The sequence below is a fragment of the Oryzias melastigma genome, linkage group LG15, assembly GCF_002922805.2.
Source record: "Oryzias melastigma strain HK-1 linkage group LG15, ASM292280v2, whole genome shotgun sequence".
Lineage (NCBI taxonomy): Eukaryota > Metazoa > Chordata > Actinopteri > Beloniformes > Adrianichthyidae > Oryzias > Oryzias melastigma.
In genome coordinates, this window is record NC_050526.1 from 19,875,620 (window position 1) to 19,898,533 (window position 22,914).

General features: G+C 36.3%; 2 protein-coding genes across 2 annotated transcripts in view; one reads left to right on the plus strand and one right to left on the minus strand.

Annotated features, from left to right (window-relative positions):
• The first annotated feature begins 2,703 nt into the window (after window positions 1–2,703).
• Window positions 2,704–14,840, plus strand: LOC112161403 (filensin). The gene is made up of 8 exons (XM_024296484.2): window positions 2,704–4,271; window positions 5,670–5,730; window positions 5,860–5,955; window positions 8,473–8,565; window positions 11,100–11,213; window positions 12,664–12,884; window positions 13,162–13,253; window positions 13,434–14,840. Exons 1-8 carry the CDS (start codon window positions 3,898–3,900, stop codon window positions 14,390–14,392), a joined length of 2,010 nt encoding a protein of 669 aa, XP_024152252.1. The 5' UTR covers window positions 2,704–3,897; the 3' UTR covers window positions 14,393–14,840.
• A 1,082-nt stretch (window positions 14,841–15,922) lies between these two features.
• pcsk2 (proprotein convertase subtilisin/kexin type 2) overlaps window positions 15,923–22,914 on the minus strand; it is a gene marked incomplete at its 5' end in the record, with an annotated part of 32,565 nt that continues 25,573 nt past the window's right edge. Inside the window, 1 exon segment of the mRNA XM_024297536.1 lies at window positions 15,923–16,940. Within this exon segment, the coding sequence (XP_024153304.1) occupies window positions 16,451–16,940 (490 nt within the window).

Consider the following 22,914-nt stretch of genomic DNA (forward strand, 5'->3'; position numbering starts at 1 on the left):
TACAGACAAGAGGTCTTTTTCCCCTTTTTTTACGATCCATGGATTATTATCTTAAAATGTACATTTTTTTGTACATTTGGGAACCTTTTAAAACTGGTCCTGGTCTCCTGAATAACCTGTATGCTAGTCGCATTATTTTAAAACACACCAAGGTTTACTTGCAATAAAGTAGAATCTCTGTTTTTTTTATAGATATGGGTTTGCTTGTTTGGCCACTCATAAAAACTTTTAAACCTGCACATCAAAACTGGCCACCCAAAGGAAGAAGCAGCTGAACTTCAAAGTACTTTCAATCTTCAAAAAAAAAAAAAAAATCTACAGATGTCTGATAAGCTTTTAGGCTTAAGCCAGGCAAATCTTACCAAACAAAATGTTTAAACATTTGGGAAAATGTCCTTGTCTGACATTTTCAATTCCATATATGTGTTTTTATTTTATTTATTTATTTATTTTTTTTTTTGTCAGGGCCTTTGTAGAAAGCTTTTAGCATCACATCTCTTTAGTTAACCATCCTGGACAGCAGGTAAATGCACAAAGACAGCAGCGCTGATGACTTTTTAGGATCAATTTCTCAGTGTAATAGTGAGCTGGCCTTTCTGTTCCCTGCATTATCTCGGACAATCATCTGTCAATAGCAGCAGGATGGCTTTCTGCGTCCTCTTGCATCGAGCGTGATGGGCTGGCAGATTCTCTGAGTGCCCTTCTACAGTAAAAATAATGATCAGTGGAAAAGTTGTCAGCTCCTTCAGCCATCTATTGGACGGCGGCAGAGGAAAAGCGGGCTGTCTTGAACAAGTCCACCCTTCAGTTTGAAGAGGGATGATGCAACAGTCTTTGGATGCTCCTGTAAGATTTTTTTACGACCCTCTAAATATTGTTGCTGCTTGTTCAACCTCGCTCGCGTCTGTCACTGTAGCCCAGGAGACCTGACTGGCTGGATAAGCATGCGCCTTTCATTTCCAGTTTCGGACGGCTCTCTGATCTCATCCGTTCCTTAGATTTACTGCCACTCATAACCAGTGAATGCAGATGAAAAAGAGAGCAGCAGTCAGGCGTTCCTTATCCAGGCGTTTTGCTTATCCCTGGAGAATATACACAAGACCTTTTAATCTAGACTGCCTGCAAGGAGACAGATTGGGAGATAGTTTATTGAAGGCAGGTTTGAAAGAGAATCTGCAAGAAAGACGCTATGAAAGTGGTCACCTTGGGTGGGAGGGAAGCTGTTTTAGCCAAATATTCTGTTTTTGGTGTCATTCCAAAAAGAAATCAATCAAAACAGAGTCCTCCATTGATCATAGTAGTCCTTATTTTGCAGATCTCTTTTGAGAAGGACGAGAAATGGACAAAAACTCAGATGTTTGTCTTCGAGGACGCTCTCATTTTAAAGCATCTTTTTCCGCTGGCTTTGGGGTAAAGATGTCCTTTTAACCCGGCGTGTCTTCTCGCCTGTAGCCCTGCTGTTCTCTATGTGCAAAAAGGCTGAAAGATAAAGGTTATAATCAAATCTGAGTGACAATCCATTTGCAGAGATAAAACACCCCGCTGGAAACAATAACAGTGCACAGCCATCGCCATGCAGCGTACTTTTTACAAGCAGTCAGGTACGCTTAGAAATAAGGAGAAAAAAAACATCTGAGTGAGAGCAAACCCTGGAGAGCATAAAACATTTTTACACACGAGGAAGAACCCTTGATTTATTATATAGAAAAGGATAACAAGTGGTATAAATTCATGAGTGGGGAAGAGGAAAAAGAGGCACAGGTGGTATGAATTTAGAATGAAAGAGAAATTATCAAAGCTGACACAGAAATGAATATGGGTAGAGAAAATTCAAAGAAAGGAAGGGGGAAGAATGGTGGGGAAATGGAGCTTTCCAAAATTAAACATAAAGAACAAATATCTAAGAAAAAAAAAAACCTAAGGTACGTCAAGTACTGAAAATTAAGTGAAGTTTTTGCAATGGGGAATAAATTATTTTTTTATGTTTCTCTCAATATTATTTTATTAGATACAGCTAAAGGGGGCACAGACAATAAACATCATAAAAACACACAACAGCGTCCATAGAGGTTAAAAAAATGGCCTTTATCAAATGCATGACAGTGTACTAATCTTTGGGTAGATAAGATACATTGAAAAAAACAATTCTATCACCCCTATTTCATTACCATGATCCAAACTTTTCCTAAAAATCCATTGAATACATGTTTTCTTCACTGTAGTTCCTCATCATTCCACTAGAGGCAGTAGAAGGCATTTTCCTGCGAAATGGCTGTCTCGGTGAAATCCCAAAAAACCTTCGACGGAAAAAGCTTAGCTAATTTTTAAAACTCAATTAATGTTAATTATTTTTGAATGACAACTTGTTGTATTGAAAGAATGCTAAAGTTATTGACGATTCATTCTTTATAATTCAGTTACACCATGTTAAAAATGTGTGGATCAAATATGAAACAACGACAGATTATTAGGGCCAGTTAACAAACAAAAAAACTTTTAAATCAAGATTTTAATTCTTGTAAATTTACGAGAAACAAATCATAACTGTTAAATTATGAGAAAAAAGTCATATATTTATGTCTTAAAATGTCACAGGCTAAATTTATTACTTCTTTTCTCGTAAATTTACATGTTTTAAAGTTGTCAATTTATGACTTTAAATCTCGTATAGATATGAGAAAGAAAATAATAAATTAAAGGGTAACACAACAGAACAGTTGGAGGTTGACTGCACTCTCAGCCCAGATTTGAAAAATGCAAAAAAGGTGAATCTTATTAATCAAATTAAAAAAAAAAAAAAGCTTAATTAAAAAAACAAAGATTTTTCTGTCAATTCATTAATATAGTTTGCTTTGCAGGGTGCAAAAAAAATTGATGAGTTATTGTTTAAAAGTGCATTAACCCGCCCTTTACAAGCTCTGCCCTCTTACCTTACAGACAGCAAAACATACATCTATCGCTTCAATTACACATTAGTGCTGCACGTTATTGTTTCAGTTTAATGGCATTGATCTTCTGTAACCCAATTTCAGGTGTAGAGCTTGAGCCCCACTTTTCTGCCCTGAGCTGTGAGCTGTTCTGAAGACAAACGTGGACAGAGGTTGATCTAAACCCTCTTGACGTGTTATTTCAGCAGTTTCTAGATGCGTAGCGTTGACCAGGGGAGACTTTTGAAACAAGCCTTTAACACATCCTGCAGAGAGCAAGTGGAAGCAGACCCGCCGCCGTCATTCTTACATCACTCCCACTCTGTCTGTCTGTTTGTGAGATGACCTAAAGGTCACAAGAAAAGGAAAGAAATAAAAAAAGGTAGAGGGGGATGCACAGTGGAAATTGTATTTATTGGTCAAAGCATTTCTTTTATCGTCAGTTATTCCTTTTGTTCCAATATGAAAAAGCTACAAAGGAAATAAATGTAATAGTTGAATAGGTTTAAAAAAACTAATTGATTATCAGTGTAGTTGGACTACCTTACCCTTTTTGATGGACACTCTTTGTGCAGTGGGCCCACATCCAGTGTACCACATCACACGGGGATCTGAAAAATGGCTGACACAGACCCAAAATAATGGTGCATAACAACCCAGTGCATTCGCAGATCAGCCAGTTGTTCCTTTTTTTGTTTTTCTGCTTTGTCATCAATCGTTCTGCTTTTCAAACCAGCCCCACAAAAGCAACAATAAACTGGAAGGCCCCAGATTCATGGCAAACACAATGAGAGCCCGGGGGGGTGATCCAGGCTCCTATTTCGGCTTTGGCCGGGGCTGTGTGGTGTTTAGTCTAGCATGAGACGGCCAAGGGTGAGCAACCAAGTTTTCACACATTAAAGGTGCTGAGGGAGACCAAGCACTCCGGGGATACCATCAGCCCAGAGGGGGGATAAAGAAGCGCACCACCATGTTTAAGACCACCTACCGGCACGAGGTGCACAAGGAAAAGTACGAACGCTCCGATGTCTTTGATGAAGATGGAGAGGACTCTGAAATCTCTGCGGGCATCTCGGCCATCCACGGCTGGGAAAACCTTCAGGATCTCAACAGCCGCTTCGCCCGCTACATCAACAGGGCACGAGTCCTGGAGCAGCGCAACGCCGTGTTTCGCAAACAGCTGGAGACGCTGCAGCGGATGGAGGAGGCCAGTGGCCTTGAGGAGGCCTTCACAGAGCAGATTGAAGTCAACAGGCAGCGCATTAGAGAGCTGTGCTCTGACCGAGCCAAGCTGGAGCGAGAGCTGAAGGAGTCCTGCCGCATGCTTGATGAATATACCAGCAAGTAAGACAGCTGGTGATGTTGGGCTTTATCTGGGAATCAAAGGTCAAAGTTGTCTCTCTGAGATGCATTTTGATATTAGATCTTTTGAGAGCTAAAAGCAGAGGAGGAATAGTACTAAATAATGACTACCAGATAAAGTTAGCATTTAGTTAAACTATTAAACTGCAAATATTTCCCTTTTAGTCAGTCAGTATTTAAGAATTTAATACTGGAAAGTGCTTAAAGCACCAAAAAAGCTAAAATACACTGCAAAAAGTGAAATATAGGATCAATAAACAAAAGTTCTGTTATTTTGTTTTCATTTCAAATTAATTATTTTCACCAACTTAATCATTTGATTGGATAAAAATTAATATATTTAAAAGTAACTAATAACGTTTCACTTTTAACAGTGTACTTCACTTTATCCTCTTGTTATAAAAACTAACAAAATAATTAGTTTATTACTTGTGATTGTAGACTAATTTAAATATGTCAATAAATCACTGAAAAGCACTAATTGGTGAGAGCAGTTGCATGCAAAAAAACCTCATATAAATACGGGTTCCCCACAGACTATTCTGTCGTGACAAAATATCTTGAGGCGGGGGAAACATTTTAAAATGCCGTGTGATGAATGCAGAAGTCTGTTTACTTGCATTTTATATAGAATTCTCGGCGGACACATTTTAAAAAGAAGAAAATATTGCCTCCAGCATTTGGTGTGGAGGATATGGACGTTTTCTTTTTTTTTTCTTTCTTTTTTTTTTTTTTTAGTTTAGCTGAATGTCTTCAGTTGTTGCAAAAATGCAGTAAGATCCAGTTCTTGAACAGATTCCACATATTCAAATGATCAAATAATCTGATTATTTAAATCAAAAGTTGGAAAATTCTAAATTAATTCATTAAATCTACAAACCGAAAGAGATTTCCTGTATATTTTTAGGCAGAAATTGTTTACTTTTTATTAAATGAGCTTAGTTTTACTATTAATTTAATGTTTTTTAGTTCAAACTATCTATGTGAAACGTTTATTTTTTGCTTAACAAAACTACATTGTTTTTAGCTTAAATAAAACTCAATGTATTTTTAATATTAATACTTTGAATCAAATCCAGTCCATGTTTTAGCATTTTAGTAGTGATATCTAAAGCTATACCAAACATAACACTCATAGCTGTTAAATGTTATTTTAAAGTCTGATACAGAATGTTATTGTTGAGACCACTGCAGACCGTTTTTCTTCTCTGAATCTGCTGCTGAGTTTCCTCTGATTGAAAGACTTCTTCCTTCCTGCGTTTTTATCAAAATCAGCAGGTATTTTTGTGAGGAAAGTGCTGTTAGACAAGATTTGTTGTGATTTGCTGCAACGTAAATCGAACTGAACAGAATTGATCCTGAGAATGCTTTCTATTCCAGGTATAAAAATGAATGTGATTATCAGGAGCAGCTCCGCGGTACTCTGGAGAATTTGAACAGGGTATTGTATGGATAAGTGCATTCACACAGACAAAAGCAAATAAATGACTACGTCCATGAAAACACTGCAAGGTTTGTTTGACATATTTCAGCTAGAGAAAAAAAAAATCTTTATTTTCTATTTTTACAGGAAGCTGACAACGCCCTGCTGAGAAACCTAGAGTACCAGATCCAGTCTCAGTTCCTGCAAGATGACATCAATTCCACAAGAGACAGACAGAAGAAGGTATGAATGAAATATCTAGCAAATGTGAACAGAATTTGACTATATTTAGTCAGGACATATGTTTAACTTTAGTAACTTTAGTATTCTTTCAATATGTTCCTGCAATTTTTGTGCAATCAAAATAATAGTTACTTTTGGCTAAAAGCTTTAGTTTAGCAGAGGTTAATATTTAATCTATTAACAGAGCAATTTTAAGTTAAATGTAGCAAAACATATCCAAATACTCCAAAGTTTAAGTTTCAACAACCTTTAACAAAATGTTGCAAAAAGCTGAAAGTTTAAAAAAGTTACACAATTAGCTTATTGGTACAAAAACATTAAAAGAAGATTTTTAGAATTTATCTGATTTGCCTTTAAATATATATAAAAAATACTGGCATTTTTTATATTCACATTTTTTATATAATATTGTTCAGGAATTCTGAAATCATTTATCCACAATAAATTTCATCATAAAATATTTTTACCATTTGCAAGAAGTTAAACTTTTTTATTTTGGCTGATTACAGTAACATAAAGTTTAAAGGATTTAAATTTGTATTTCTTTTATTTTATGAAGAAAGACTAAGCTCCTGCCAAAGTTATTTTAAACTACAAGACATAAAAACCAAAGATGCAGGTGAGGCTGTGATCTTTCAGCGCCCTTTGGAACTATTTTCTTTGAGTGAAAAGAAGCTCTGCTTTATCCCAGGCACTGACATGAAGGTGAAAAGCAAAGGGGGAAAAAAGACTAAAAGTGACAAGGTACCCTCTGTGCAACAGAAATGGCTGGAAGGTCTGACACAATGGCTGCAAAAATGCTGAGGCACAGAAAGACTAGATTGCGGCATGCATCAGGTGTTCCTCCAATGGGCATTCTGGCCCGAACAATTCGTCGCTTTTCATCATCATCTAGTGCTTTTGATCATGATTTAATCCATCCAGCTGTGTTTATGCAGCATCCTAAATTCTACTTCCATTGCTGTTGGTAGAAATGGATCAATTTGGAGTTTAACTAAAATTTTAGCTTTGTGTTTGATGCCTTGGTTATATTTTCCCAGTTCTTGGGGCTATTTTGGAGAGTAGCTAATATTTTCACCGTTTGCTAACTGTTTTGGCTAATAGAGCGTTTGCCAGGTTTATAGGCTAATTAAGAGCTTAGCTAATGTTTTAGGATTATGTCAGCTGTTTTGGCTACATTAGACATTTTTCCGCTTCCGTGCTTATTTGGAGTCTAGCTAATATTTTAGCATTATGCTAAATGTTTTGGTTAAATTAGAGCTTTTTTCAGGTTTCAGGTTAATTTTGATGTCCAAAGTCAGTTTTCGAGGGTCAGCCTCCTACTGGTTTACCCAGAAACCCTGCCTTATCTGCTACTGATTACCTGGATCAGGTGTGTTTGGCCAATAAGCAGCGTCAATGGCAGGTTGGTTGGGAGTAGCGGCTGGGTGGCTCAGTGGGCTAGGTGAAGGGCTGGCACTCAGGAGCCCTGGGTTTGATTCCAGGGTTGTCCACCCAGATTGGGTCCTTGGTCTTGCCCGACTGGGTCCCTATGAAGAAAGACTAAGATCCTGCCAAAGTTATTTTAAACTACAAGACATAAAAACCAAAGATGCAGGTGAGGCTGTGATCTTTCAGCGCCCTTTGGAACTATTTTCTTGACAACGTGCCCCTCAAGTATAGGGCTGCGTCAGGAAGGGCATCTGGCGTAAAAACTCTGCTGAAGCACTGATGCGAATTACGCTGTGGTGACCATTTCAGCTGAAAGTGAACTACAATGGCAGGTTAGGACTGACTTTGGACAACTATGAATTAGAATTTAGCTAATATTTTAGCATTATGCTAGCTGTTTTTCCTGAATAAGAAAGTCTGCCATTTGTTTAGGCTAATTTGGCATTTAGCTAATATTTTAGTAAGATTTTAACCCCAACAACTTCTGACCAATGTAATTGAGCCTATGGATCACTTCCACCTTCCTCAGCTCCAGTTCTTACCTCTTAGATTCCTCAGGTCTTTGAACAAAATAATTCTCCTAAAAATCAAAAAAGTAATTGAAAAACAAGTAAATGAAAAGCAAGTAGATAAAAAGCAGTAATTAAGCAATGTATTAAAGATGCATAAAAATGAATCTGTATGAACATGTTTGCTGAAAAAAATATTAGATAAGCTTTTAAGAAAATATGCTACATTTTTATGACAATACAATTTTGATTTCTCTTCACTAGCTATTAGTTTCAGTTTTTTTAGCAGCCACATTCAGCTTACAGCATTCACACTTGCATTATCACAGGTAATACTATATGTCTAGTTTCATAATAATTCAATAACATTTAGAATTTGAACAAGTATTTAGTGACTATTATTCATTAGACTACAAAAGGTCACCTGGGAGTTTAAGTTTTTGCTCCAAATTTAACATGATTAAAAGCCTTTCAATTATTATTTGTACATTTCACTTATCCTGATTTTTACATTTTATATTATTTAAAGAGCTGCAAATAATTTAAGTTTTTTAATAGTCTACCTTCCTTTTAACAGAACCTTGCAGAGATCCAGACCTACGTAAACATTTTGCAGCAAATCAACCAGACACTTCCCCTTGTTCCTAATGCGTCAGCTGGCATCTCTGAGGTGGGTTCACTGGTGTTGTCACTGCTTGTGTGTTTGTGTGGATGCAACCTTTCCTGAGGGCAAGATGGTGTCTGCTTTATGTGCCAGCCCTGCAAAGTGTCCGGGGTCGATGGGGTCATTTGCTTCTCCGTACAGTTGGTTGCGGCTTGCATATGAGTGTACGTGCAGGATTAAATGACCAGGCCTTCAAGAACGAAACCATAAAGAAGCGAAATTCAGAGAAAATACGCTGCTGCATATTATCGTTGCGATACCGTGTCACAGTAGCCGGAGTTTTCATGGTGGACTGGAGATTTATTTGCTTAAACATTTCAGAGAAGCAGAGCTGCTCCTGATGCTGAAATGGCCTAATTGGTTGATCTCAGTCTCTGTGGACAGTGTTATTAATTCACAGCTGCCCACTAATGTGCAGACATGAAGTCAACCGAATCAATGAAAATGGCTGAAGTCAAGACTTCAGTCGCATGTTTTAAAATAAAAAAGAAACAAAATAATTAAAGGAAAGACTTAGGGAAATTTATAGCTATTTTTAAAATTTTTGATTTGTCGCTGACACTTTACACAGCCCGTTAAATAATTTACTTCTACAATCTAACTCCAGCCACTGCAGCAGTGAAATTTGAACTGTGCAAATACTAAATATTAAAACACTCAATGACTGCGCTAAACAAGATTTGTAAACTTTAATAAAAATGTTTGGTTATAAATACTGTGAAATCTATGCATTGTAAGTCCATGTCACCTCCACATAAGAAAGTCGTTCAAAACGTTCATAATGCAACGAACCCTTCACAAGCATAAGGACAGGCATAAGGACAGGACAACTTAAAATAAAACATTCAGAGATTTCGTTCTTTTTTCCATTTTTTAAAGTTGTTCGTACAGTTGGATCACATCTATAGACAAGAGTTTCTTTCTACTGGCCAACAGACAGAATGCAAAATCAGATATCACTTCAAACTGGGGGAATGTAAGGCTTCATGCAATATTTTGTCTGTGGATGTGAGACTAAAATCATCAAATCTGCAAAAACACAAAATATCTCCAAGTATTTTTGTCTAGCTTCTACCTTAAGTATCTTTTTACACTTGATATAGCAGACAAATCAACCTCGTTAGTAACTTTCAGTATTATGTAGCGATTATAATGACTCTTGTGGAGACACTTCATCTTGAAAACATCTATTTTTTTAGTGAATGTACTTACAATTTTGTCAACTTTATTATAAAATGTGGAAATGTTGTCTTATTTTAAAGATTTGGTCAAGAAATAAATAGTTGTACTGTTGCTGCCCATTTAATGGGATTTTTTGGAATATGCAAATATAAGAAGATACAAAAGAAAATATTTCCAATTATCAATCATTAAACATAAATATGAGTGTTTATAGCTAATTTTATGATTAAATTTAGTCCTAAAAGACAACTTATTTTCAGAAATCTTACCAAAACAATTTCTATTTGTTCCACTTTTAGATTTTGTTTCCACTTCTAACAAGAGAAAACATATTTTATTCAGAATGTTTTAACTTATCTTAGAGGAATATGTTTTCAGGTTCTACAAATTGGTAGGTTGAAGGTTCAAATCTTGGGCTTGATGGTCCTAAAAATACTACCATAGAGACTTGGAAAAAAACAGTGCCACATACTGCCAAACAAAGAAGCAAAAAAAAAAGTGATGCCCACATGTGGTGGTGTTCAAATGACAGCCTCTGCAGTAGAAATCAATGCTTTTACAGCCTGCGGTACAGAAAGCATTTTGCTCTTGATAACTCATTTTGATGTTCGTGACAAGTGTGCCAAAAGGTAAATACTTGTAAAAGTCTCAGTGTTAAATTTAGATTAAGGCACCAGGATGTGCAGAGTATAAGGTAGTTTTTTTCTATCATAAACCCCGCAGTCACTTCATTGTGCTCAGATTGTCAATTCGATCTGTTCTGTGAGTGTGACGTCTTCCCCAAAGCATAAAATAGAGATTTTAAATTTGTTTTTATTTTTTTCATTATTATTATTTTAACTATAAGCTCTGTATTTGCCTTAAAGTATTTATTAACCCTAAAGCTACAATTTCTTTTATCAGAATTACTTGTTTTGGAGGGTTCAGCGCTGAAAAGGTCATAAAGCTATTTACATTCCAGGAGTCAAAAAAACAACTGCTTCATAGTTATTGTTGTTTTCTAATATTTTTTTTTAAATAAAAAAATGCACACACTTTTGCTAATTTGTTTTCCATTTTATTAGGCTGAGGGAAATTAACTTATTGCAATATAATTCACATTTGTCAAGCTACAATTCTAATGCAAAATTTTTATTATAGTGCTTTATAAAATAAAACAGCCACTGCCAGTAAATGGTTGAATTTATGTCAGTCAAGATGAATACCGTTGCTAGGACTACTTTTTGTGCACCAGAAAGTCGAACAAAAGCTGTCTCTGTTTTGCCCCAGTAAATACTGAAAAAGGAAAGAAAAAGTCAGACACTATTGTGCAACAGTTTTTATGCTTTTTTTTCATAATGTATCCTGAATGCATGAAGGAGCAGGAAAAGCTGTTGGCTCAGAAGAAGGTGCCAGTTCTGCAGAGTCAGCTGGAAGAATACAAGAGCGCCCTCTGTCAGCTACAGGCCCAAAAGCAGCGGCTACAAAATGAGGTGAGTCACACTAACAACAAAGGTTTCAGGTGAATTAATAAATTCAAAAAGACAGTGTGCTTTCACAACCTATTTGAGACACACAATAGAATCCAATCCAATGGAAAAACAATTCTATTCTTGTGTGTGTGCAAATTTTCACTTGCTATTATGAATTCATTTATTTACAACTTTAAAGTGTACCACAGTCGCGTGCTGCATTCAAAATCTATCACTAGGTGGCAGCAACAACTCAGCAAAAACATTGTGGTGATGCAAGCATTCTTAGGCAAAAATTTTCTTTGTGTTTTTTTCCTAATTAGTGGGTACTAATCAATGCCATCCATGTTTGATCTTTTGTACCCACTAATACTAATACTAATAGATTCTTGCCTCTAAAAGTTGATTTTGACTCGTGATGAACTGTATTTTTGTGGAGTAGCAAAGCATCTATTTTTCTGTCTGTCTGTAACTCGGCATATCTGTCTGTCTCTATTTATCTCTATGTACAGATTTTGCTCTTTATTTATCTTTCAATATACTGTATACCACTCTCTATTTATCTCTCTATATATATGCCACTCTTTATGTATCTCTCAAAATATTTACTGCTTTATGTATATATATATGTATATATAATTTTCTATTTATATTGCTTTCTATTTCTCCCTCTATACATATCACTCTCTATTTATCTATATACTGTGTATCACTCTCTGTTTATCTCTAAATATAAATCACTCTCTATTTATGTCTATATATTTGGCTCTCTATTCCTCTCTACATATGTACTGCTCTCTTTTTATCTCTTTATAATATATATATATATATATATATATATATATATATATATATATATATATCACACTCTGCTTGTCTCTATATATCTATATCACTCTATTTCTCTCTCTCTCTCTCTCTCTCTCTCTCTCTCTCTCTCTACATATATATATATATATATATATATATATATATATATATGTATATACTGCTCTCTGTTTATCTCTATAAATATTTCCCTCTCCTTATCTTTATATTTGTGTACCGCTCTCTATTTATCTCTACATCTATGGCTTTCTATTTCTCTCTACATATATACTGTTCTCTATTTGTCTCTGTATATATATATATATATATATATATATATATATATATATATATATCGCACTCCACTTATCTCTATATATGTGTACTGCTCTCTATTTATCTCTCGATATATACCGCTTTCTATTTATCTCTCTATGTATATTTATATGCCGCTGTCTATTTGTCTCTTTCTATTTACCACTTATATATACTGTATATGTATGGCTCTCTATTTATCTCTCTTTCTATCTCCTTCTATCTCTTTTTCTTTATCTTTATCTTTTTGTGCTGGGGTCCAAATTGATTCATTTTGACACTTAACCCAAACACATTATAATGCTTTAATTTATGATGGTTCTCTGTTGTGTTATTTTTTTATCTTTAGACTGCAATGATGGACCAAACAATCAAAAACACACAGGAAAGTTACGATGACGAGATACAAATGTACAATGAGAAAATTGATGCTCTGAGGAAAGAGATTGAAGAAGCTGAGAGATCCTTGGAGAAGTTCACCAGTGAATGCCGCCACCTGGATATGTACCAAACATCACTTGAAAACGAGCTGGAGCGGTATAAGAGGATCATCGAAAAAGAAGATAACAGGTGAACTAAACTACTTTTACCTTCATAACTGCGAAATTACAAGTTTGAGTATGAACATTGTAACACTGACAATAAATAAGCTCAGATATAAAAAAATATCCATATATTTCCAAAAGTAAACCATTTCCATTCCGTATCAACAGCACTATGTATGCTTTTACCAGAGGTTTCATTCTCTTACTTGCAGAAAAACCCAACTTCTCTTGAGCAGATTTGCTTTCCTTAGATAACTGCTGCCTAATGCACGGGTGACATTTAACTGCTCTGTTTCCTGCAGGTTGAAGTCAGCAATAATTGGCACCCCCATCACCCTGTTTACAACTAATTACCGCTACACTCACACTCCCTCTGCATCAACCAGGGGGAAGGGTAAGGACAACAGGAGAACATTCTGCTCATTTGCATTTAAAGTCATATTTTTGTGCACGGTAATCTGCCTTTGCATTAAGAAAGCAGCTTGAAACAGTCCTCCAATGCTTGATGGCTGTAAATATAGTATTCTCTGTCTAACCTGTTATAGTTCACAGTGTGAATTCGTGTTTTGTTCAGACATCACTCAGGCCATTCAAGATATTACAAACATCAAGCCTCGGCAGAAGGTCCTTGCCAAGAAGGTGATAAGGAAGAAAGAGCTATCGCCGAAGGACGTAATAGACAATAGCCAGGAGGGAAGGACTGAAGAGGCTGGTAACGAAGAAACAAGAGGCATCCCACCTGAGGAAGTACAGGAGGAGAGGGTGTCGATGAAGGAGCAAAGGCCTCTTCACACGAAAATCTCACCTCATGATGTCCCAGATGGAGCTCAGATCAGCAAAGCCTTTGACACTCTCTGTAACATTGTCAGAGATCGAATGAGGAAGTACCAAAGGCCTGAGCCAATCGCCGATTTCTACACTAAAGGTCGTTACGTCTTGGTCACCGGTGATGGCAGCTACCAGCATCCCTGCTTCTACACATCCACGCCATCAGCCGGTCGCATCTATGTCACCATCAGAGATGGCATGAGGTTTCCGTATGATCCGTACGGATACGACACTCCCACTCCTCCACCTCCTCAACCCATCATAAAGCCTAGACCTCTCAGTCCTACCTCTCCTTTGGGTTTTGGTGAGGGAATGGATGATAAAAAGGGTGGAGGGAAAGGTAATAATGGACAGAGGCAACCCCACCCAAAAGACCCAAGCCCTATCCCTCCACCCTCTGGCCCAAGATCCCAAGATCCCACCCCTGCTCCTGGGAAGTCCAAGAAAAATCAAGACGACAACCCAGGTGGGTCAGCTCCCAAACCTGCCCCCCGAGGTAACAGCACTAGTTCCAGTACCAGCACCAGCACCAGTACCAGCACCAGCAGCTCTGCCGGCTTCAGCCCCGATACAATGAGCTATGAGAAGTTGGAGGTGGTGGAGTCTGTGGAGAAGTTTTCAAATGGCCGCAAAGTCAAAGGTTACGAGGAGACTTCCATGATTGTGGAGACCACGATCGAGAAATCCAGCAAGAAGAAACACTGAAACACCACCACGTCCAGTGTGAAGCTGATGTTGGTGTCAAACTGTTGAAAGCTGCCCCACCATGTCTCTGAAACACCACCTCTGTAGAGTAACAAGAGACACACACTTGCTCTGACATTCAAAGCTTTTCCATCGCTCCGTCTCTGGTCTTGCACCCAGTTTTGCTGGCTACCCGCTGTTGAGCACTTGACATGGTCATGATAGGAGTCCTTTACTGTCTGAAAACTTGGGAGAAGAAAAACAAATTTCAAGCACCACCAGAAAAAAAGAAGCACCAAAATGAAAAAAAAAAATGTTGAAGCTATGCCACCTTGCTGTACTCACCTAGAACTCCAACTTTCCCCTTTGAGATTATTGGTTTTAATTGGATGCCTCTGCCTGCCCCCAGCACAATTTGCTGTGTATTAATTTGCTTTGGAATATTGAATAATTAAAGCATTCAAACATCCTCTCATTGTGTATTAGTTGGTTTTAAACAGTTTGCAATTCAAATTTTATCGCAATTTGTGGCTGACGATACAATTCATTGACTATTTTGATTCATGTTGAATGATCCAATTCACTAATCTTGGATATCTTTGACCAATAATTCAACCAGTGTGACTCTGAGATAAATACCTGCTACTGAACAGTGATAGTGAAGTGTTCAACATTCCTTGTATTTCTTGCAAGATAATCAAGAGTAAATTAAATATATGCACAAACAAACAAGTAAATAAGAATTAATGTCAAATCATTCACTTTTTAGTTTCATAAAGTTCAGCTCACTGTTGTTTTTCCAGAATCCTAACTTCTGCATACTTTGTGCTATTTTAAAAATTCAAACATGCATTTGTTGTGCTATTTATGGACTTTTCAGCAGTTTTATTATGCTTTTTAAAAAGGGCGGAAACGAGAGAATCTGCTCTAAAATCTCTCAAACATCGAAAAATTAATTGCTTATTTTTGATTATTTTCAATAGATCATGAAGGCCAACAAGTCACAACTCTTATGAAAAAAAGATAATGTAGAAAAACACCACAAACAGTTTTATATTTACAAATTTGATTCAAATTACAAATTGAATAAAAAAAAGATTTTCAAATCAACCATTGAAGTTTTACTCTAATTTGTGAGTCACAGTTGATTGTTTCATAGATTTCAATAGAAGTTACTGAATAAAACCGTGAATGTAAATTAAATGTAAAAAAAATACTTTAAAAAAGTATTACTACATTTTACAGTAAAACATCAGCTCCAGAAAATGAAATTTATTGCTATTATAACATTTGATATTTCAACAACAGTAATAAAAATTTTATATTGATGTAATGATCCTAATTTTCTTTGAAATTATGATGTGGAAAATCTGTAAGTATAAGCAGATAAGGTTTTCCTTCATAAAAAGACAAAAGTTTAATTTGTTGTATCTCCTGTTATCACTCTTCTAATTCTTTTACTCCTTATTTTCCTGTCATTTTGGCCCTTTAAAGTGATTGGCGTACATTTACTTTGTGTCTTAGGTGTTGTGTTCCAAATCACTCAAATGCTTTAAAACAGCTGGACAGATTTATTATAATGTACGCCAGAGATTATGAAATATGAACTGATGACCACAAGGCGCCAAATAAATTACACATTCTTTTCTTAGTTTATATATAAACAGGGCATGTCACAAAAATATAAACAGAAAGAAGTACTCCGTTTGCAAGATATCGATCTTTAAGTAGAATGGCACAGAAAATAATTTACAGTCACAAACTGTACAACATTTGGCAGAAAAGAGGCGCAGGGCGTTAGAGCAAGAACATGACATAGCTGCTTATATATTTGGCTTATCTACAATTCTGAGGACTGTAAAAACTCTAGTTTAATTCCTGTGGATTACAGATTATAGGGAGTTACACTTTTTATGTTTCTGGTAACATTCTTTGAATGGGCTAATTGAAAATCTTGATTGCAAAAAATTAAAGAAAGTAAAAAGGAAAGAGGGACAAAGACACCAGTAGGAGGAGTGAGAGAAAGACAGAGCAAGATGCAGAGAGAAAGGAGAGATGAGGAGACATGCAGATGCAGTTTTAGTTGTTTTTACTCAGCAGACTTTTCAGGCTTCTCTCCACAGCCTCATCCAGCTCCTCCTCTAGCTCCTCTTTCTTGGACATGGCAAGTTTGGACTGATAATCGCGCACAATCTGGTCTATGTAAGGGGCACTTTGTGTTCCATGCAGCATGACAGTCCACTCTTTCAGGACCCCTCGCTGTGGCTCGTCACCCTGAAAGCCGACCTCCAGGACCCACGTCCCACGAGGGTCCTCCCCCCAGGTGTGGGTGGTCATGAAGGGCCACTTGTCGAAGCCCACCTTGGAGTCGTCATCACGGGGCCTGCGGCTCAATAGGATGGACTTTGTGCCCATGGGGGAGGTCATGTTGATGTTGAGGTCTCCTCGGCGGGTGGCGTTCACCGTCACCACGGCCTGAACGTGCTCCAGGTAGCGGACGAAATTGTCCTTCCCCTCACAAGCTTCTGTGTTGATCGCCAAAACCAGCTTGTTGCCAGATTGGATTTTACTGGAAAGGAAGGCAAAAAAATACCCATAAGATTTTTTTCAATCGTTAGGATTTAAATGAGTAAAATCGAAGTAAACAACACAATGCCACCAGAAGATGGCAGTGTTTGCTCAGCTTTTTCCTAAAAATAAGACTTGACCTCAAACTAAAGAAAAATATATTACAAAGAAAATGTTTAAATAAACTCATTGATATGACTTTATTTAAACATTGATAAGTGCATTGACATGATCATGCACGAAAGTTTCATTCAACCAATAAAGATTACATTAAGGATTTATCATCCAATGTTTTATTTAACCAGAATTTCAATCAATTTCGATAAAAGAGTTAAAAAACATTTCAAATCCTGCAAACAACAAAACAAACAAACAAGAAAATGCAGCATAATTTCATAATTTGAGGTAAAATTGTGTGATGATTGAACTGCAAGCATGGGATATTTAAAAAAAGTAGGTATAAAATATTGCTCTTTATGCACATTTTTAAGAATGAAAAGTAATAATGAACAATCAAAACCAAAACATGATCCACCAACCTTATTTTATTATCTTGAAAAAAAAGTGTTTCAGAAGACTAAAATTATGATAACTTTAAGTGGATTCTGGTGAAAAATTCCTAATTTTGAGTCTAAAACAACAGGAGGTGTTGCATAAATTTGATGGAAAAAAATGTTAATGCTTACAAAGAAATAAAAAAATCTTTGGAAATTGTATGAACTAAAATATTATTTCATTTTAGTCCTTTGTGCAACTTTGAAGCACATTTAATGTAATTAAATATATGTATATTAGAAATAAAAATGACACCAAGTAAAAAGACTTGAGTGTCTTTTCTTCCCCACCATTGATTTACTCATAACTGAAAGCAAAAAGTAGGCCAGGCAGGGCATTGTTATCATTTGGTCTAGAGAGGACCCGCTGCTCTCCCATCTCTTTGGGTGATGAAAAGAGCGAGTGAGAACGCAGCAGGGCAGGAGCTGCGGCCAAAAGATGTGCGGAGGCTTAACAGCATTATTAAAGGCTGAAGCCATATTGCAGGTGGAAGAAAATGGAAGAAAGAAACCTGAGTGAAAGAGATGTGTGAAACACAACCGAGTTAGTGAAACTATTAAACGAGCTCAGCAAAGAAAGTGTACAGTTGTGATGAATCAGAATGAACAGAAAGCAGATTTTAAATTTTACAAAACTGAATACTAAATAATGTATTGAATTTTAAGAAGATACTGTGATTACTTTATTAAGTCTGGAACTTCTTACATTATAAGTTGAGTAGAAAAAAAACATAGGATATATTTTAAGTTAAACTAATTTGGACAAAAATCAGGAGAAATGCATGTTTTTTTTTGTATTTTTCAGTTGCTGCTAATCTAAAATATACAACAGTGGTAATTAATTATAATATTTTTCATTTATTTATGAAAAAACACTACCTGCGAAGAAATATTATATAAGAATATTCAAAGGGCGAGTCACTGTGAACAAAGTAACAGGTTTGGCCAGAACAGGCTATAAAAACATACAATTGTAGGCATTGTTCATGTTCAGATGAATATTAGACTAAACTGTACTAGAATGAGAGCATGAAATAAAGGTTTTATTATCTGAATAATGAAGTGATGCTTGGAAAATATGCGGAGGCAGAGTGATTAAACTGACAAGCATGGTTTCCAGTGGAGCCATCATTAGTTTTACCTGATAATGTATCAGAAGCAGTTATTAAAAAACAGCAGAAGGATATACATCAGACTGATTTAAAACAGAGACAAGACAGAACTAATAATGTTGTAGAAGCATTTTGTCTAAAAAAAAAAAAAAAAGAAAGCAATATCTGAACTGAGGACGTCTAGACCGAAGCACATTTAAAAATAGAAGTAACTGGAGCCAGATCAGTTCACAAAGGAACCACTAGGGGTCTGATGTGTTAGCACGGCCTACATGTACACGTTTAACGTGAACCAACATTAAAGCAAAACATAAAGATGCTAGGTTTTAAAGACCTTTTTAATCATTAAGATAAAGCCGAAAAAAAGAGTCCCAAAAAATGATAAATTTACTCACAAAAATTTAATTAATCCAATCTATTAGTATCATATGTAATAGATGCATTGTTGGAACCCGTATCATTAGCCTGATCCAAAATGTCCTTAAAAAGCTTTTACATAACCAAGTCCTTGGCTATATCAGAATTCCTTCCCTACTCACTTTATAGTGCCCTAGAAATTTCCCAGAAGTCTTTGCAAAAATCTAGCATGCATCGATTCTCAATACATTAGCGAATATAGACCACAACTCATTTTAATGACTACTTGCTGTATTACAGTGATGAAAAACTGGCTGATAATTAGCCTATTTTTTACAATAGTTATATCATGCTAAAAATATTTGTGTATCAAATTTGAGACGATAGGTAAATAAGGTAATTTTTTTGTTTCCTTCTCAAACTAACGTGAAAAAAACTTTCCAAATCAACCAACGTAGATTAATTGATTCTATCAATATCAAATAAAACACAATGATATTATATTTTTTGTGCATTTCATATGTGTTTAAAAGACATAAAAATATTAAATTAATTGTCTGCAAATTCTTTGATGTAACGGGCTTTACAGAATAATTTCCTCAATAACAATCCTCTTAGGTACATTTTATTTACTTTATCTGGTAATATCAAATTCACCATGGATAGTAGTTTCAAGCCACCCATCAAAAAAGAATTAATTAAAAAAAGCACAGCCAATAAACTGTACAAGATATTTCTTATGTGCTCTCATAACCTAATCTGTTGATGTCTGAGCCCATGATTGTAATAAATTCCTAGGTATTTATTTATTAATTATTTATTTATTATGTGATAATGACTAACAGTTCTTGATAAATCTTCATACAGATAACAGTAACATATAGTGTGTGTTTTTTTTTTTCACATTGTTGTTTTCAAATTTTAATCAGCGAGTAGGCTTAAATAGGAAACAGCTTCTGCCTATCTCCCTTTCAAACATATTTATAATACTTAAATTCTGTCAAATAGGCTCTTAAATGACTATCAGTAAGTGTAAAGATTTATCTACTGTTATTTTTATAATACACTTGACATAAATAAACTAAATCTAAATCTTTTTCGGCCACTTCTGTTACAAATGCTGCGCTCCCCATCAGTTTGTGTGATTACGTAAAGGTGTACACATTTTCTTTTGAACATGAGTCAAGAAATCTGCAGATCTTTGACCCCCAAAAATGGTTTGCATGCAGCAGTAACCTTTTAATATTAGTTAACATGCAAAATTAATTAAAGCAGTCAGTTAAGGAGTGTGGAGAGGGCTGCCTCTGAAGGGCAGGACCTATAGAGATTGAAATAACCGCCACCACACCGCGTGGCGCAGCGTGCCGCCGTCCCTCATAATGAGAAGGTTTCCTCTAGCTAAGTAAGCCAGAGCAGCTATCAGATCAGTGCTGAGCACTGTTTGGGAGCGTGGCTGTGCTGGTGTTTATTGCTTTTCACCAATGATATATTATCATCAGAGGTGGGCTTGTTGTAATTATAGCTCTACCACAACAGAGGCTGTAAAAGCCCTGCAGTTCAGCGAGAGAAGCGGGGAACTGATTCAAACCACGACAGCCTACGACGGCGTTTATTCCACAAATGAAAGCAAAAAGAGGATTTTGTTAGCATTTCTAGTTCTGAATCACAACTTCTATGAGCATCTTTTTTTCAAACATTCATGGTTTTATCATGACATAGCAAAGAGCCGATGCCACTTTTTTCCAATTGATGTGAAATTCAGGAACGGAGAGTGGCATGCAGCATGCAAGATGAAGACTACATGAATATTTAACATCCTATATTAACTCACTAATGAGAACTATGTCTTTTAGATCATTACATGCAATACCAGCTCCATGTGGGCAGTGCAAAATGTTATGATTGTTTAATTTTGAAAATTATAGATGGATGCAAATGTCATCAGCATATCAATTCACAAAATATTTTTGAGCGTATGTTGAGAAAAACATACAATTTATGTATTCAAAAGAATATTTTGATGGTATCCAGCTCTTTTAACACTTAATCATTGCTTTTTAAACTGCCAATTAACATGGTTTCCATTTGCTAGCACTGAAATTGTTTTCTCAATTCAATTTGTTATGAAAAATTATGTTGCCTTATTCAGTTATTCGTTTAGGTCTCATGCATCGGATTAAAATAAGGTTTCAGTACAAATAAATAAAAATGAATATGTCTATTGTTTCCGTTTTACCAGTTGGAAACATGGAGAATGTTGCTTTTTCATTTCAAACGAAGAGTTCTACACAAAGGCAATCAAACAAATGAAATTCAAGTCAGTAAATCTCTGAGCCATTGTGTCCAAGGTAAGTTGAGCTGCTGAGTCTGAAACACTCTAATTAGAATAAAATTACAGGGTCAGCCCCAGGAAATCACCAAACATCTCACAATACAGCTTAAAACCTCAGAATGAGACGGATACATAGATACCTGTGCTAAAGCAAAGCGTACAGTGAGGACAGCAAAGGCTTCCCTTTACAGGGATGAAGACTTGAAATGTTTAGAAAAATAACAGCAAGCCTACAGATTGATGAAATGTGAAGACGACAGGATGCAATGACAAGTTCTGACTCAACACAAGATGGGGAAAAGACATCATCACCATAGTTGCATCTGTGAAGGATGAGGGCATAATTTTCTGCGGAGTACAGACTGTATAAGAGAACTGGACTGAGCAATCCCTTCCCCCTCACGTTCTGAAAAGGAAGTAGCTGCTGGTTCCAAGAAGCCAAAATCCGATATATTTGTCAAAAAAGCCATTCTTGCTACCTTTTCAATATCTTCTTGCTAATCTTATTTTTGTTTTCAACATTTTTTTTTGTTTACAAGTTATAAAGTGACCAATCAGGTCCCCAGCTGTCCCCCAGCCCATCTGCTACACTACTATATGTAGTTGTAGAGTTAGATAAGCTAATTCTTCTTTAACAGTCCTGGTAAATCACCTGTCCATCCTGGGATAGGATCTCTCCCTCATGTAGGCATCCCTAAGGTTTCTTCTTTTTTTCCTGAATCAGTTTTTTAAGGAGTTTTTCCTCGCAGGGAGGGAGCATCTAAGGGCAAGAATAACCGGTTTTATTTAGTCAGTTTACTTTAGCACTTAGCTTTTGTTTATATCTTATGACTTATGGCTCTGTCCTCTTTTCCATCTACTTCTCCTCTCCTCTACTTTTTTATTTACTTCTAATTGTATGCCTTTGTTGGTGGTGCAGTATAATTCACATGTTTTTCCTTCTTTCCGACTCCCCTGTGGGAGACCGGGAGAGATTGCAGTTTCCGGGAGACTTGTTGGTGATCCTGACGAAGCCCCGCCCATCTGGATGAAGCCCCGACACCATCCTGCATCTCTGAGTGGGAGTGATTCCTGGTGGGTCGTCTGTCCTCCTGCTCCTGGTCGTGGACTGCAGTTCTGCTTCATCTGGACTATGGACTTAATCATCACTCGTCCCTCAGCTCTATATGAATGAACTCTACTCATATATGCAGTTTTAGCAGCTAACTTTTCTTTAACCGTTCTGGTATCGCCTGTCCGTCCTGGGATGGGATCTCTCCCTCATGTGGGAATCCCTAAGGTTTCTTCTTTTTTTCCTGACTCAGGTTTTTTTTAGGAGTTTTTCCTTACCGCGAGGGAGGGTCTAAGGACAGGGATGACCTGTTCTTTATAGTCTGTTTAGTTTTTACCTATTGTGCATATTTTATGACTCCATCTGTGCATCTGTAAAAACTACAGGCATGAAGCCCAATGAGGCAAATTGAATTTGTGATATTGGGCTATATAAATAAAATTGAATTGAATTGAATTGAATTGACCAGCTTTCTGATTCTGTAAAATTGCCGGAATGAAGTCCAATGATACAATTGTTTGATGATGGTGATATTGGGCTGTATAAATAAAAATGAATTAAAAGCATGT